This window comes from Apodemus sylvaticus, chromosome 11 (genome assembly GCF_947179515.1).
Source record: "Apodemus sylvaticus chromosome 11, mApoSyl1.1, whole genome shotgun sequence".
Lineage (NCBI taxonomy): Eukaryota > Metazoa > Chordata > Mammalia > Rodentia > Muridae > Apodemus > Apodemus sylvaticus.
In genome coordinates, this window is record NC_067482.1 from 75,128,752 (window position 1) to 75,146,269 (window position 17,518).

Below are 17,518 nucleotides of genomic sequence, written 5' to 3' on the forward strand. Positions count from 1 at the left end.
AGTTTGAAATCCCTTTTACTAGCACACGCTGTTGTAATTATGGCTTTATTAGTTGTATTCATTATTGCCACTAACATCTCACTCTGCGCATTCCTAGATTGAGCCTTTTCAGTGTCTGTCCCAACAGAAGAAAGCAAAGCTGGAGAAAGGTGCAGTGCTCTGCAAGGAGCACCACAGACAAGGGGCCACAGCACGAGGAACAAAGGGCTGCGGAGACAGATGAGGCATCACCCTGCCTCTTCCGGTTCAGACCCCAACCTGACAGCAAATGAGGAGAGATAAGCGAGTGATCGCTTTACCTCAGAGTTCCCCTGACTGAGCAAGCTGCAGAATATAAAGATACAGGAAAAGCTGAAGGGAGACAGCATGGCATACAGGGCATCTCCAGCTTGAAAAAGCAAAAAGAAACCCCCGGATCCACTTGAAATACATCGACTCAACTGAAATGCGCATTCCTGTAATGTGCATATTTTTTCTCTCTTGAGAAAAAAAATTTCACCCTAGAACTCAGACATGAATGTCAGAGATCACAAGTAGGTAGAGTCCTCAGACTCCTTGGACAAGAGTCTGACTGCCAACTCCCCTTCACCTGTCTTAACAGATTTCTAAAAACCTGTGTTTCTAGGATTCTACAGAGAAACACAAGCTTCTTCTGTTATTAACAGCTTCAGGACCCTAGAAGCACACTCCAAGGAGCACCTCAGACAGAGAAAAGCCTCTCACCCCTGGCTTCCATTACAGGCCTGACAGGCACATGAATAGCCCAAGCCTTCAGTGGCAGTGCGGTGGTGGGTGGGTGTAACTCACCAGCCATGGCTGTGGGATCTCCGGCAGAGGCATCTGGGGTGGTGCTGGCAGGTTGTTGGCCTCTGCCTTCTGAGCATGGTCCTTCACTTCAAAGCCTGTAGGGATTAAGCAAAACCACAGATCTGGGTGAGGAAGAGGAGGAAGAGGGGGAGGGGAGAGGGAAGGGGAGAGGGAGGAGGCCAGGAGTAGCCTTTTCTGAGCCCTCTGGAGAATGGTGCAAATATTTATCCTCTCTGATCCTTTACAGCAATCCTGCAAACAGGTGGTGGGAGCAACAGGGTTCTCTACCTATCTGTGAATGCTCTACCTGAGACCAGACCAGACAGCAAGGGGGGAGAAGGAGGGGACTAAAGGAAGAATTCATGGAGGGATCGTGTCAGAGGATATACTGGAAGAGAATGAATGAATGAAGTTTAGAGATAGGTGGGGTAAAGAGGATTTGGAAACTTAGGGCTCTGGACCAAGCACGCCCCAGCAGCCCAGGAGGCAGCCTGGGAAACTCACCCTTGGAGGACTGCAGTCGCAGCAGGATGTTGGTGAGCACTGCCTTTTTCTCTCTGACAGTGGATGTGAGGTACTCATGGTCCAGGAGCTCCAGAAAGAGGCGGAGTTCCACTATTAACTCTTCCATTGCTGGAAAGAAAGGAGAGAGGAAGAAGGGGATGGTGGTCAGGCCGAGGGCTGGCAGATGACATAACAGGAGTGTGAGCTTCACTTCAGTGGCTCAGGCTCAGTCCGATCATGAGATGAAGTATGCTATATTTTAACACAAGAAGCAAGAATGCTAAGCCAGGCACTGCCGACTTGTGATCTTCCTAACACATGTAAGGCTCCTTCATCCTTACTTAGTTAGAGGCAGCAACGCTCAACCGGAGAAGAATCAGAGCCAAAGCCAACAGATTGAGTGGCCTAAAATCAGATGCCACTCCATGTCAGTGGGTGATCAGAGATTTAAACATCAGCCCTCAAATAACCACCGGCACACAGATTCCAAAGCTCATCCGCAACCTGCTCTTCTGAGCTGCATCCATCACCAGGATGACAGGGATGCTACGCTCACCACGGTAAGGAGACTAGGTGTCGGGCAGCCAAGATTCCAGGTCAGGTCGTGACCTCCCTCATGTCTTTCCCACTCAGATGATGGCAGATACTGACATTCTGCACACGACTGGAATGCAGGGTTATATCAACAACTCTTAACTGATGATACGAGCTGCAGGGCACTGAAACCCTTTGCAGTGCTGGCAGGTTCACAGTGGTGTCCCAACAGTGAGACGCTGTCTTCCCACTGCTGCAATGATGGGCCAAATAAATACAAGGGTAGAGCTGCATGCATGAGCACGCCATGCCCTGGCACCCAGACTCAGGAACTGGCACAAAGCTTCAGTCCTGGCACCTAGCCTCAAGCACTGGCACTCATAGAGGCATGGTGTTCTCCACAGCTGAGAGAGCCCCCTTCCTGAAGAGTGCCCTTGATACATCCCTGACATTACTCAGGTTGTAAAACTACTGCCTTTATCAAGTTTCAACCCCTAAGACTGGCCCTTTCCTCTGCTGTAGCTCTGGAAGTCCTTCTGCAGATAGCAGGATGCTGGTCTGGAGGAGGAGTCACAGAGCCTGGAGCCACCTATGTCACCTGACTTGAATGAACAAGTGCAGCTACAGCCCTTCATTCATTCATTCATTCATTCACTCATGCTTTCGTTTCTCTCAGCCACCAGCCAGAGCCTCCTGTGCGCTGGACACGGCACAGAGCTACACCCCAAAGTTAACTACATTCATCGCTTCTAAGGAAACAGCTCAAAGTTTTTTTAATGATCTTTTTGAGGTTTCACTAAGTATTTTTGAGTCAGAGTCAGTCACTGTGAGCCCAAGAGCCCCCAACACTGTGCTTTCTAACAAGGTCAAGAGTGACTTTCAGAAACATCACTTTTGGGTACAGCAAATGCCACCTAGCCACGGTGAAAGATCGGTACAGCTCAGGTACTATACAGTATGGGCAACAGACCCACCTGGAATGCCAAAGGACCTGACATTGTCTCCTGTGGGCCAGAGGTGGCAGCATCAGGGACAGCAGTGCTGCTTACAGCAGCTTTGCCTGGGGAGACCTAAAACACAGTCCACACAGAAAGCACTGGAATGTCACTGCAGGAATGACAGCTCTTATAGGAAAGGCAAACCGCACCTACCCAAGTCACTGTGAGGTCACTTGGCATGCTGCCGAGATCACAGTAAGTACTCGGTATGCCTGTGGTATCTATGAGACACCAGGTGTAGGGGACGTGGTACTTTACAGGAACAACAGTCAGGTCTCATGATGAAGGGAGACTGGGCTGCAACAGTCAGGGGCAGGAGTGAAGCAACAGTCCCACTGTGACCTGGAGAAGTCACCTATGGGTGGCAGTGGGAAAGGAGAGTAACTGAGGTGACTCCTGAGCAAACACTGAGAAGAGCCCTCTCAGAAGAGAGGCTGAACACCTGCACACCAGCAGACCACAGGCCTGCCTGGCTCACTGGGAGAGGCCAGTGAGGCACAGTGGCTCTGGAGGGACAGGGGAATGGGAATGCCCATGCTTGCCGGGGCCACCTGCTTCCATCCTGAGGCGGGCACTGCCTCACCGTCTAGAAGCAGTAACAGAGAGTCCTGGGCCAAGCCACGGACAGAAATCAAAGCCTAAGCAGGAGTCACAGCAGCCAGGCTGCGGAGGAGCCCTTCCAACTCTCCTCTCATCCTTGACTGCATTCTGCTCTCCATGGAAGAGGCATCAACATTCAGAGAACCCCTCAGCACAACGCAGAGGGCCTAGCCCAGCACCACAGTCTGACCCTCAAGCCTAAGCTTCCAGCTCAGCTTGGCTCCGATCCTCGCTTGCTTTCTGCTGTTGTGATGAACGCCGTGACCACAGGCAACTGTGGTGGAAAGCGTTTATTTCATCTTCTGCCTTCCAGTCCATTAGCAAGGGAAACCAGGGCAAGTCCTGAAGACCAAGGAGGAACCCTGCTGGCCTGCTCGCTCTGTGGCTTACCCAGCCACCTTTCTTATATAGCACAGGTGCACCTGCCGAGGGATGGCCCCTCCCACCTCAATTAGCAATTAAGGAAGAGCCTCATAGATATCCAATCTGAGCTGGGCAACTAATTCTTCAGTTGAGGGTGTTTCCCTTCAAGGACTCAAGGCTGCAGTTGCTCAAGGCTGCAGTTCACTCTCCCTGCTGGACCCTGGTCCGAGGACTACACACACACACACTAACTAGTAGCCTCCTAATACCTGAGCATTTTTCCATGTTCTTTTCTCATTGGTCCCTTGTGATCTTATCATCTCTGAAACAAGGGACAGAAATGAGATTATGAACAGCAGATGCCTGGCCTGTGGCAGCAGGCTGAATAGGAAGTCTTTGTACCGGGAGCTCTTCCTTTGTCAGCCCTGACATCCAGCACCCTTCGCTGGATGGAATGCCAATCACTGAACACAGACTGGGGCCAAGGACACAAGAATTGCTAATAACCTCCCCACAAAAACTTCCCCCAAATACCCTCATTCCCTCCTACAGGACACTATACCATAGGGAAGTCCGTCTCTTCCCCCAGGCAGGAGCCAGTCTGCAGTCAGGAACCACAGTGCACATCTCTCGGAAGGAATGTCTCACACAATGCCAACAGGCACCTGCTCTGTGTGGTAAACCAATTCACTAGGGAATTTCTGGTTTCCTTAACAGGCAGGATCCTTGAGCTGCATCTTAGAAAGAAAATTCCAGAGATTAAAATAAAAAAAAAATTCTGTCCCTGAATAGCAACTGCATCTTCTGTGCCATCTTTAGAACTGAAGAAAAGTGAGGCAGAAGGCCAGCGCCTACAGGGGCCCTTGGGCAGCTACCACACCTGGCAGGGCCCTGTTTGCGGGAGCTCATTCTTGGGCGCGTACTGAAGAGAGCCGGCACTCCAGAAGTAAGGAAGAGAGACGCAGCCACCACCCGAGTGCAGCCATGCATACTTTCCCTTATAGGGTTACAGTTCAGACTCCTCCAGAAGATTCTTCCAAACATTTCCCCTGGCTTCGGCAGATAATCCAAGGAGGCAGCCCAAAGATTGGTCTCTGAGTTCCCAGAAGTTGCAGCCAAGGTTTGAGGCTGCTGGGTCCTTAAGTTTCCCTCAGCAAGACAGCATCTGATAGTCTTACTAACTGAGACAGCTATCATCTGGGAGGCTGGGTAACGGTGGACATGATTATTTAACCTGTGGTGTCTGAATCTGAAGTCATCTGTCCAGCTGGGAGCTGGAAAGACCCAGAGACTGGGTCTCTTCCCAGTGAACGATCCTCGGCCCAGCCTCTGGTGGGAGCCTAACCTGAATCTCTTCTTAGCAAGCTCCTCTGTCAACAGAACCTGTGGCAATTCGCTGGGCTTCAGGAAGATGCTGCAAGAATCTTGGGAATATTTATCCATGCCAGGAAGGAAGTCTTTAAGAGAATGGGAATGCCTCTAAGCATCACCCTTGCTGACAGAGTAGAGGCAGGTTAGGAGGATTTCCCAAGGGCCGGTATGAAAATCCCCAGAACCCATCCTTTCCAGACCCTATGATGGTCCTTGAAGTTAGACCCATTCAAGGGAGTCTGAAGAGAAAACACGCTTCCATTGCTTTGTAGGAAGCTAAGGCAGGCAGGATCTGGGTGGGATTTTTTGCTGTCAGGGTGAGAGTCACAGACAGCATCACAGGGCGCTAGTTCACAGTTCACAGAAAGAGTCTGCTGAGAGGAAGCTCGCAGGTCACTCACTCGGTAAGTAGAGTTCAGACATGACGCGGGAAGCACAGTATCCCCGCCCCACCTGCATCAGGCCAGTTTAATTCTCCTCAGTTTAATTAACTAGTTGTCAGGCACTATGTTCACAAGGATGTATTCAAAATTTAAAGACAAGTAAAATCCAGTCCTGGCCATCCTTGCTCCCACACTCCAGAGCCAAGCACAGCACCAGGAACCACGGCACCAGGAACGGGTATAGCAAAGGTTTTTTCTTTGTTTTTGTTCTTTGTGTTGTTTGTTTTTATTTGTTTTGTTTAAGAAATTGGTCTTGATTTCTCTCCATTTTGAAAAGGTAATTCGAGAATGAGCACCAAGATGGAGTCGTGATGGTGAAAGCCAGGTGAGGGGAAGAGGCCATTACTAACAGTAAGCTAAAGGCAGAGGGACGCACGATGCTGCTTTTTTCTTTTTCCATTTTCTTTTTTTTTTTTTTCTTTTTTTGAGACAGGATTCTCTGTACAGCTCTGGCTGTCCTGAAACTCACTCTATAGACCAGGCTGGCCTCGAACTCAGAAATCCGCCTGCCTCTGCCTTCCAAGTGCTGGGATTAAAGGCGCGCCCACCACCACCTGGCTCTTTTTCCATTTTCATGTGTGTGGATGTTTGCATGTATGTGGGCACATACATATGTGTACACACATGTGGAGGTATGTGCATGTGTGAGTTTATGTGGGACATGGGCGTTAATGTCCAGTCTCATCCTGCATTGATCTTCACCTTAATCATTGTGCCAGGGTCTGTTAATCAAACTCAGATCTCATCTATATAGCTAATCTCACTAGCAGTTTAGTCTGGGAACCCACTCTCTACCTTTCCGGGCTGGAATTAAAGGTGGCTGCCACACCTGTCTGGCCTTTACATGGGCTCTGGTGATCCTAACTCAGGTCCTCACATCTGTGGAATGAGTGCTTTAACCACTGAGCCATCTCCACAGCCTGGGAAGAGCATGTTTATGCTTCATTCATTGTAAGAAAATGTGAACATTACAGAACTAGAAACTCATTGTGGAGATACCTGGGTACCACAAAGGGCAGAGTGGACAGTGATGAGAGAATAAATAAAATGCCATGTTACGAAGAAACAAGCAAACAGCATGTGCATGTGCACACACACACACACACACACACACACCAGAATCTTGACAACTATGAAAAAGCCAGTAGGCCAGAGTACGGATCATTGTCAGAAGGCCTGTCTCAAATGCTCCAGGCCCTGGGATCAATAGCCAGCACCACAAAAAACAAACTTAAAAGGCATCTGGCCAACAGTTCTACGAGAGCTGTTTGAGATCATTTTTGCTGTGATTACTTAAGGTAAGTGAGTCAAGTCTGAAAAAAAGCCATCTACATAGTGTTGCAAACTCTTCAGATAAAAGCCAAACCAAATGGACAGCAGTGACCAGCAGGGACCCCTGATGAGGGCTGTGCCAGGCAAGCTATTCTACTTCAAGGGGCGTGGCTCCCAGTTCTGTACTCACTGGGGATAGCAGCTTGCACATACCTTGGTCACTCCCCAGTTTCCCTGACTTTTTAGATAGAGTGGCTTGTGTCATCTCTGGCTAACAGTGATATAGTTGGATTAATTGTTACACTATTTGTTTCCATGCAAATAGAAAATAGTTATTAATTTCAGGAATACTTATCATCAGCGGAAAAAACTTTGAACTTCCAAAATCAAAGTTACAACCTTAAGAATCAAGTTGTTTACCATAAAGGGTTTACATTATAGGTCACCTAAATGCACCAAGGACTTCACATTGAATCCCCCAGATAAGCCATGAATCTCTGGCAATCTCACTCCAACACCTATGTGAGGTCAGGTCCCATCTGACCTGGCATGGCCGGTAGCCAGTGGGTCCTGAGCCCCATCTTTCCTATGTCAGCAAAGAAAAAAACATAATAGTTAGACAGTGGGTCTGAGCAAGATGGGGAGGGCATCAGCTAACCGTTTGGGGCAGATTCCCTGAAAGACTGGCTAGGGGCAACAGGTAATGAGGGCCACAGCAGGTCAGGGAATCCAGATGTCCTCTGCTGAACCTTGTCTATCATGACAAAGCCACCACAAACTCTCACACCTGAGCACATAAATATAAACTCAGCAAAGACTAAAGAGGGAAGCATAAAGCCAGGCAGTGGTGGCACGCACCTTTAATCCCAGCACTCAGGAGGCAGAGGCAGGCAGATTTCTGAGTTCAAGGCCAGCCTGGTCTACAAAGTGAGTTCCAGGACAGTCAGGGCTATACAGAGAAGCTCTATCTCAGAAAAGAAAAAAAAAAAAAAAACCAACAACCAACAACAACAAAACAAAAAAGAGAAACGCATAACACCTAGAAGACATAATTTTAGCCACAAGTTTCCACAAACACCAAAAGTACCAAAAGTACCAATATATGTTTAAAATATAGAACTCTTCAAAGAAATTATTTTTTTAAATGAGAGTACATAGAATGGATGTGTCTGACAAAGTGTTTCTGTCAGCACCCTGAACACCAAGAACATACAAAGGCAAACCACCCAGCAACAAACAGGCCAAGGAGCCATGACACTGACCAGGAAGAGTCACAAATGTCACTGAATGCGTAGGAAGAGTGCAGTCACTCAGCTAGACGCACAAACCAAACCACCATGGCTAACTAAAGTTTAAACAGCAGAAACACATTTCTTCAGTGGGAGGGGATGTGGAATCTTATCCTACCCCTAACCTTAAAGGACAATGTGACAGTATCCTAAAGTTAAAGATGCCCCCAGAAACCCATGCCCACAGATTTACATAAGACACACCACTGTATACAGCCACACAAAACTGCCAAAACCCAAGCCCAAACTAAAGGACCATTAACAATGCCAGGGACAAATATATTACACTGTGTTCAGTTCAGAGTAATCCTTAGCAATATAAAGTATGCACACATAAACCCATGTAAATCTCCCAAAAGAGCTACATAAAGGGAACACCCATTTATCTATAAAGCAAATGAAATCCCAGAGCCAGCAGTTGCACCTGGCCACAAAGCCAGTCCGGGCTAGCCCAGTGAGCATGTGAGAGTTTGGGCCTCTGACTCCAGGGCTAGGGATGAGCTCTAGATTCAGAGCCTAGGGCTCTGTGAGCCACAGTAGCAGAGATCTGGAAAACGCAACAGGTTAAGGTGAACAGGTTAAGTAGGAAACACTATTTTATCTGGTAATATGAGATCTGTATAAATAAACGTTTAAGAAAGATGACTGGTTGGCAGAGATAAACCAATTAGGAGCAGGGACAGGGAGCTTGCTTGGCTTCCCACGGGAGGAAGGCAGGCTCTACATTTCTGCATCAGGAAAGGAAGGGCCCCTACCCACCGCCACAGCCTCCTCCACCACTACCACCACTGAGGGCATGCCATTCGCCATGCAAGACTTGGGGTTCTTCCAAGCAGAAGGAGGGAGAAAGCACACATGCAGACACAAAGGAAAGCAAGGAGCCAAAGAAAACAACAGTAAGTGGACTTTCTCATCTCGGTGGTGAGAAAAAATGAAGTTTAGAGAGGCCAGCAGATCACACAGATCGAAAGAACAGGAGTCACCAGGCCAAAGCAGTTCTGTCTTCATCCAAAGATTCCATGATCCTGATGAAATGCAGATGGCTAGGTCAGGGAAGAGGTCAGGAATGCACCAAACACTGGCCCACAGGGTGCAACGCATGGAGGGAGGAGGAACTGCCCAGCCCTGGGCATGATGTAAGCTACAGAGGTCAGGTGTCAAAGTATTACTTCCTTTGTGATCCTTTGTGATGACTACTAGCTTCCTTCAAGGTGACAGGGCTTCTAAGTCTCAGGGACAACCAGGAGGCGTGTCCAGTGCACCATGCTAGGCTTGTAACCATGCAGACTAATAATGCCTAGGGATAAAAGTGTGCTCACTGGCACCAGCTCAACAGTGGCATAAAGGACTACTCACTCACACTCTATATTCCTGCAGGGACACGGCAGATGGGCACAGTGGCCCTGGCACCACAAGGGAGAAATAAAAGAACAATCATGCATCCTGCCAGCCTGTACTGCCACGGTCCCTGTACTAAACCCACACTACTGCCGGCACCGCCTGACTACGGAGACAGCAGGCTCCATGCAGGAGAACCCTGGCTAGAAACTTCCCCAGACCTTCTATCATCTCCAAGGGGGGCATCCAGAGCCATAAAGACATCTGGACAGCTAGCTGGCTCCAACCTGATCCTGTGACTCTCAACTACTTTATTAAATAAAAAGCCTGCCCTAATTAAGTCCTTAAAACTGTAACTTTGGGGATTGTGGAAATGGGTCCATGAGTAAAGGCATCTGTCACCAAGTTGAATGACCTAGGACCCAAACATAGAGGGAGAAAACTAACGCCTCCACGTAAGAGGTGGCAGGACTCATGATGAGTCCACACTTCACCGCACCTCCTTGCACTGTTCTATAATAGTCCAGGGCATGTTCACAAAGGACTACTCATTCGCTCCATCCCTATAGAGACAGGTCAGATGGGCACAATTTGCCCTGACGTCCGCTTTCTATCAGGAACAAAACATCAGATCGTGTTGGGAAGACACTAGCTGCCTTCCAAACCCTGTGCAGGCTCAGTCCCACTTGCACTGTAGCAAAGCCAAGGCAAAGGCATGGGCAGCGTGGCCCTTAAGAAGGCTAGAGCTGCCGCAGGAGAGAAGGAGCCATCAGAGAGGGGCCACCTCTGTTTCCATCCACACCCAACCAACGGAACAGCCCACCAGCCTCAGGACCACTGGAAAAGAGCTTACACAACATCAAAACCTCCCTGAATCTGCCCAGTGCTCAGAGAAATAAAACTCCAAAAAGGAAGGCCTGGAAGCCAGGGCAAAGCACACTATTCTGACAATGAGGAAACACAGACTCCAAAAGAAATCCAGCCCCAGGGGGCACTGGGAAGTCTGGCCTGGGTGAGAGAACCAGCTTTCCCAAAGAGCCTGCACTGAGCCTTTACAGGAAGCCCAGCCCTCATAAATCTCAGCACCTTCTCCTCACTGGCCTGCAACCCAGCTGTCCATAGAGCCTGCAGCTGGGACTCTGTATCCGGTCATCAGAAGGCACTGAGGCTGGGGGACTGTGTCATCAAGTCTCTTCTGTCAACTAAAAGAAAAAGCCTCGGGCCTCGGGGGCTCCCGACAGCAGGCCTGAGACAGCCTTAAAGCTTCAAGAAGGAAGGGCCACGGCTCTCCAGGGAGTGGAGGCTGAAAGGCTGGCATCTGTCTCTCCTCCTGGATCCCCTGGCAGATGGTTTCTCCCCCTGAGCATGTGGGAGCAGGAGGCAAGGCGGTGGGCACCACGAGCTGGGTAACATATGCCACGGTGTTAATGGAGGCAGGGCCTGTCTCACGGGGAGGGGGGGGAGGAGGGGGCGGCGTGCACTTCAGGGACCAGAGCTGCCACACTCACAGGATGGGCAAGAGCCCAGGTTCCTCGGGGATGTGAGACTCAGGGCCCTAGACGGTCTGCTTACAGCTCCTGGGGAGCCTTGAGTGTGCCCTGTAAAGCCAGGGTGACCAGAGGTTTAGCTATGGATGTTATTTTTTTTTTAAATGCCCTATGTGGAGAGCTTGGCACAGTCTTTGACACAGATAAGCCCTCAACAAATCCTGGAAACTTCCACTTTTATAATCAGTATAATCTACTACACAAACGAAGTTTATCAAGGGTTCCTCTCTACCCCCTCCTCGGTTGGTCACCAGTCAGTGCTCACCAAACCACTGCTGTTGCTGCCCCCTCGGAGCCCACAAGGGTCTCTCATGTGCTTCTCCAGGGAGCTGGTCCTCCACGCAAGGGCCTCTTTTATAACAGTAATGAATTGTATTGAGAAGGACACCAGCACTTCAGAGGCGAGAAAACAGTTGCCAAGACAGTAAGGAAACTTCATAAAGTATTAAATACATACACACACACACACACACACACACACACAGAGTTTAACACCACCTACACAATAGTCCTTCCCAGGTGTTTGATTCAGTTTAGACCCCTGCTCTGGATCCCAGCTTCTATTTCCAAGGGTCTTCTTGTGGAGAACTCACTCATAGCCTCTGTGGAATGATGGTAGCAATGACTAATCAATCCCAGGTGCAAAACAGACTGGGCAGCCTCAGGCAGTGCTAAAGGATTACAGCAGTAAGACCTCCAAGGGATTAGGAACTATAGGAAAAGCAGGACTGTCAAGTGAGATACCTCCTGGTTACTCAGAGCAGAGAGGCGAGCAGTGACTGCGGCTTAATGTCAAGAGGCAGAGCAGAGCTCAGGGCAGCCCTGGCTATTGGCACCACCATTATCCAACCCAGAGACAAATCTCCCCAGGCCTCCTTCCAGATGTGGTCACCTCTCCTGGTCCTCACCACTGCCCTAAATTAGGCCGCCATCCCTCCCCCTCAGGTCACTCTCACGAAGGTCCTCTGCACTCTGGCGTCACACTAAAACACCTAACAAAATGCACACAAAGAGAGCGGGCCATGTTTGGGACCCTGAGTGAAGGGCAAACAGACTCCTCTGAGACCTTTCCAAATGTCTGAATTATTTTAAAAGAAACAAACCAGTGCCCTTCCGGTTCTCCCCATTAAGCATACGGTATATAGATACGAGATAGATAGAGAGAGAAAGAGATAAAAAGATAGATAGATAGATAGATAGATAGATTGCTAAGAAGCTTTATATTCTGCTATAGTTTGGGTAAGGTTCAAGGGTGGCCCCAGGGGTTCTTGTGTTGTGAGCTCTGTCTTCTGCATGGCTGCAGACCTTTATGGAGCAGGTATTTCTAGCCCCCTCCCTGATCTTTCCCTGGCTTCCTGTCTCACCCAAGTTATCCTACATGTTCCCATGAGGTCATTTGCCAGGAATTCAAGGTCACCTGATCACCAACCTTCAGCCACAATACTGTGAGCTATGAAAACTCCATAAGGGATCCAGGATTATCAGTGTTAGCAATATAATGATGGGATATGGACATGCACGCGTGCTTTCTCTCTCTGTCTGTCTCTGTCTCTGTCTCTCTGTCTGTCTCTCACATATACACACACACACACACACACACACACACTATGTTTTAAGGAAATATCCCCCTCAGTTTATCCCTCCCACAGGCTCAATTTCATGTCATTAAGGAAACATTCAGAGCACTCTGATGCTGGGTTGGAGATGGACCACCCTGAGAAGATGCGACCCTCCTGACCTAGGAGGCACAAGTCAGGCTTTATACCAGCATGGCTCCTTACTCTTGCCCACACAGAATTTCCACAGTGCATATATGTGCCTTCCCTGGACCTGTAGACCTATGAGGGTCAATCCATGAAGGTCATAGTACAACAGGTCCACATGTACTGCTTCATAACTACTGTCTGAGTGAAGAATGACCATCTGTCAATAATCCCTCACAGAAAATGCACTACAGCAACCTGGAATTTTCCTGTTGGATGGGAATAGAAATTAACTTTCTCCAAGAAGGGCAGATATCACAAAGGCCTTCAACCCAGAGCCCAAGACCTCATCTTTATCAATGGCCTGAAAACTAATGAGTCTCTGCTTCTCCTACCCAGATAAGTGTGTGGTAGCTTCTGCTCACCTATCTGGAACCCCACAGGATCTAAGGGTGGACAGCAGATGGTGGGTTAAGGAGCAGGTAGCTGGGCCTAGCAAGCTGAGTACCAGGAAGGAGTAGTGGGTAGTAGGTGAGACAGGCTTGAAGGAGATGGACACTAGGTTTCAACCTACCTAAAACACCAGCTGATTGGTAGCAGCCATAGGAGAGGCTGGAATCTCAAAGGAAAGTTAATGGCGTATGCCTGGGGGCACCAAGCTCCAGAATTCATCATTACCTCCATGATTAATAATGAGCATGGAAAGAAGCCCAGATGTGTTTAAACTCTCAGCTGTTGGAATGGTCTTCACACTCACACATGCCTCCCTTTGACCAGACAGTAGCCATAGCCCCACAAGTCTATTCTGCTGGAAGCTTAGCTGTTTCTAATAAAGTGGCACTGAATAAATCCTGCAAGAATACCATTCTCAGTGACTCCAATTATCACTAAGCCCTGAAAACCCTGTAATCTGAGAGAAGCAGGAGATAACTCAGCCATATGTCCTGAATGCACCCACCCAGCCCACCACAGAAAATCATGTATGGTCTTTTCCTGTCTAAAATGTCCGCTCTTCTTCAGGGCCTGAAACTGAATGTCAAAATGGCCAAGGACACCAAGTAAAGACAGAATGTACAGATGGGAGGAAAAGAGTCAGGCTGGGGAGGGAGCAGTGAGGGCCACAGCATAGAGGCAGTCTCCACGTGAAGACGACAGCTGTCACCAACTGCCACTGGCCCCTCTACTTGACCCTATCCACACCAGCCTAAACAGCACAAAGCATGCGCCTCACACAAGTGCCATGCCTCACACAGATGCCTCCTGAAACAAGACCTTCAACCAACAGGGCCCAGAGCCCAATCCCTAAGAACAGCTAAAAAACTGGGCAAGCCGGGAGCTGTGGTCTCCAGTCCAGCTGCCATAATCTGGCAGTGGGGCGAGGATTCACAGAAGCACAGGAGTGGATGGCAGGGGCTCAGGGCACAGCAGCCGGGGGAAGCAGGAGTCCCGGGCAGAGCAAAGGACTATGGCTCAAAAGCCAAATGCACACTGGCACCCCTGAGGCGTCTCCAGCTCCCAGCTCTGCTATTGCTGGTCAACAGCTGTGCCGGGGTTAAGCCTTGCTGCAGTCAGACTCCTTTGCTGGGAGTCCATCCCAGACCTTAGCAGTGCCCTCCCCTTGATAGCGAAAGTATTCTCTTTATACCAAGAATAGTTTTTGGGAGGAATGCAGTTTGAGGCCCACTGCTGAGGAAGAGTGCTAGAAGCCTGCTCACAAGGTACTGATTGGTAAGAATGCACGCAGAGTGTGCCCAACAGGGTGCAAAGCAAAACCTGATAAAGCCAGGTCTCCTGCACCCCAGCTTCTCCAAATTCCTGTTGATTCAAACTGTGGGTGTCATATGCCTGTGCTTCCCACTAGAATACTCTGGCTAGGTCATCACTTGGGAACATTATTTTCATTTGTACAACCACAGGCAATGCCTCCCTCTGTCACCCCCCAGTCTCAGAGAAGCAGAAAGTCCCTTCTGGAGCCATGCACCCTGATGCCACGTGGATGTGCGGGGAGGAGTGGGGGAAGGGCTGAGAAGATGATGCCAGCCAGGACAGACTGGGGCAGGGAGAGCCGGCTCACCCCTCACCCCGGGGCAGGCAGCCTGCCAACCGTGCCCTCTCCATGAGACCCTGGATGGCTTGGCTGGATGAACAGTTACATGCCTCCAAGTTCTGTCATCTCCCTAGACACAGATTAAAAAAAAAAAAAAGAGGAAAGCCTGAAATGTTCCCAGATCCTAATCTTTCAAACGTTGTACAGATCCACTGTGGAGTTCTGGGTTAGGAATGTTTGACCAGTGACATCTGCATATTTCAAAACCCAAAACAAAAGCACTACATTCTGAGGTACTCTGGCCCCAAGCACTTTGGTTAAAAGGGGCTTTACCTTTAAAGACGCAAATGCTGAACTCTCAACATAAAGAGAGACACTAAGGTCCATAGAACACAGAATCCTGCCGGTACTATCTTTCTCTGGCCTCTCTTATCCCAGCATCCTGGAGATGCTGCAAGAAAAACCACCTTCTCAACCACCCTCTCGTTCTGTCAGAAACCACTTGGCAGGGGATGGGAACGTGGCTCAGTGGTTAAAAGCACCTTCTGCTCTTGCAGAGGGGCCCAAGTTTGGGTCCCATCATCCAAGATCAGGTGGTTCATAACTACTTGTAACTGCAGCTCCAGGGGAAATGATGTTCCTTCAGGCTTACACACCCCTACACATACATACACACACACACACACACACACACACTTTTTTAACTTACAAACTACTCAAAGTTAGTCACAAAGAAGATCTCAACTTATTTATATACTTAAAAAAAGAAAAGAAAAAAGAAAACCCAGGTTTTAAAAAAGAATATAGAGGATCATCTTTGGACAGTTCTACTTCTAAAGTTTGGGATAAAATAAGTAAAATCTTCATGATTCCAAGATAATCAACAATGCAGCTTTCACTGGCTGTAAAATGAGCCATCTTTCTGAGCCAGGCATGAAAGGGAACCCAGCTGGCTGGGAGACAGGATAATCTGTCCTCAGTGAGCTCTTGGTCCCAACTCCCAGGGCGCTGCATGGAAGGAAAACACTATCAATGGCCCAGCATCTGACCAGTCACTCACCACACCATCTGCTTCTCCCTCATGCAAATGTAAAATGAATATGCCCTATCTTGAGACAGAGCAAGGGCTGCATCTGTCTAAGGCCACCAGTAACCGTTGTCCACACCATGGTAACTAATGGATTCAAGTTGTACCTTAGACAGGAGTCTACTGTACCTCGATTCTAGACTGTGAATAAACAGACACTCTAATGGTCTAGATTGATTAATTTTCCTTTTCTACGAAATTCTTTCTATGTTTTATCTCTTGATAAGATATACATGAAAAGTGGAATTGGAGGGCTTCAAAAATAACTGCCTTCTTGAGACCCAAGACATGTGGCCATTTCTAGCCGGCAGGTTTCCTTTCTGCATCTATGATCCACTATGATCCACAATACAATGTACAACCAGGGAAGTGTGGGGAAAGCCAAAAGGCTGAAAACTTCAGGAGCTGGGGACATGGCTCAGTTGTAAACAACAAAAGACCAGAAGTGTCCTCAGGTGACCTGCAGTAAAGTTAGGCCTTGCTTGACACTCCTTGGTGAGTACAGAAACTTCCACCCATGGCTGCAGGCTGTGACTCGCATGCATATGCCATGACTCCTGTGACCCACAGGTTCCTCTCTAAGGGTGATATCTCCAGATTTCTACTCTAGGGCCACACATTGCAGCTAAACCTGAGGAGAGTCATCTACCTAGAGTGAGCTAGGGCCTCAACTTACTATAGACCCTGATCACATGACAGCACCTGTCAAAAGGGACAGAAGAAAGAACAAGCCTCTTCCAGTCCATTCAGGAAATCATTCAACGAATAGTTATTATGTATTCTCTTTGCCAGGCTATGTAATGAGAAATCTCTTTTTCAAGTGTAGACAGATCAACCAAAATAAAGAATTGGGGATCAAAACTACAGAGAAATAAACAGTAGGGAAGAAAGTCCCTGCCTGTCCTGGGTAATGGATGTTAACAAAGGAATGAAACAGGAGGATACAAAGGGGAGGTGGGGTTGGAGAGAGCTCTGCAGTTAACTGCATGAACTGCTCTTGCAAAGGACCTGAACTCAGTTCCTAGCACCCACAGCCTGTGCGTCCTAACTGCCTGTAACTCTAGCTTCAAAGGGGAATCTGATGCCTCTGACCTTCAAGCACCTGCACTACACACACCCCACAACCCACAATTTAAAATAAAAATAATATTCCTTTTTTAAAACAGAAAGACGTTGGAAGATAAGTCCCTGAAGTCTTTGTAAGGTGGCAGCTCTTTCCCCCTCCATCTTACACTCCCCATCAGTGTGGCTAGAAAGGCTGGGAAAACATCGCAGTGACTGTTTCATGACAGCTCAGGTTTCCCATATCTGATAGACATACTGCTGTCCTTTTGGAACAAGGCTCTGTAAACCATCTGGCCAATGACAGAATCCCATTTTTTTTTTAAGAGGAAACTTTAAATGCAAGCGAGTGTGCGTGTTTATTTAAGTGCTCTGCACTCGCACACGAGCAGACGGCGCTAACAGATTTCTCCCTGTTTGGCTGACTTTGCCAGCTTGCCATAAGTAGGCTTCCGCATCTTTTCTTAATTGTTTATAAATAGCACCAACACCCGAAAATGTAAATCAAGGCAAGCTGTGCCTATACTTGGCTCTGCTGTGATGGCAATGCGTG

At 48.5% G+C, this 17,518-nt stretch overlaps 1 protein-coding gene across 1 annotated transcript in view; it reads right to left on the minus strand.

The window, feature by feature from the left end:
• The window catches only part of Afap1 (actin filament associated protein 1), a 111,232-nt gene that overhangs the window by 67,828 nt on the left and 25,886 nt on the right, over window positions 1-17,518 (minus strand). Inside the window, exons 2-3 of the mRNA XM_052198755.1 lie at window positions 1,312-1,440; window positions 808-902 (exon numbers count right to left, since the gene is read on the minus strand). Of these exons, the coding sequence (XP_052054715.1) occupies window positions 808-902; window positions 1,312-1,438 (222 nt within the window). The 5' untranslated portion in view covers window positions 1,439-1,440. The remainder of the gene's footprint in view (window positions 1-807; window positions 903-1,311; window positions 1,441-17,518) is intronic.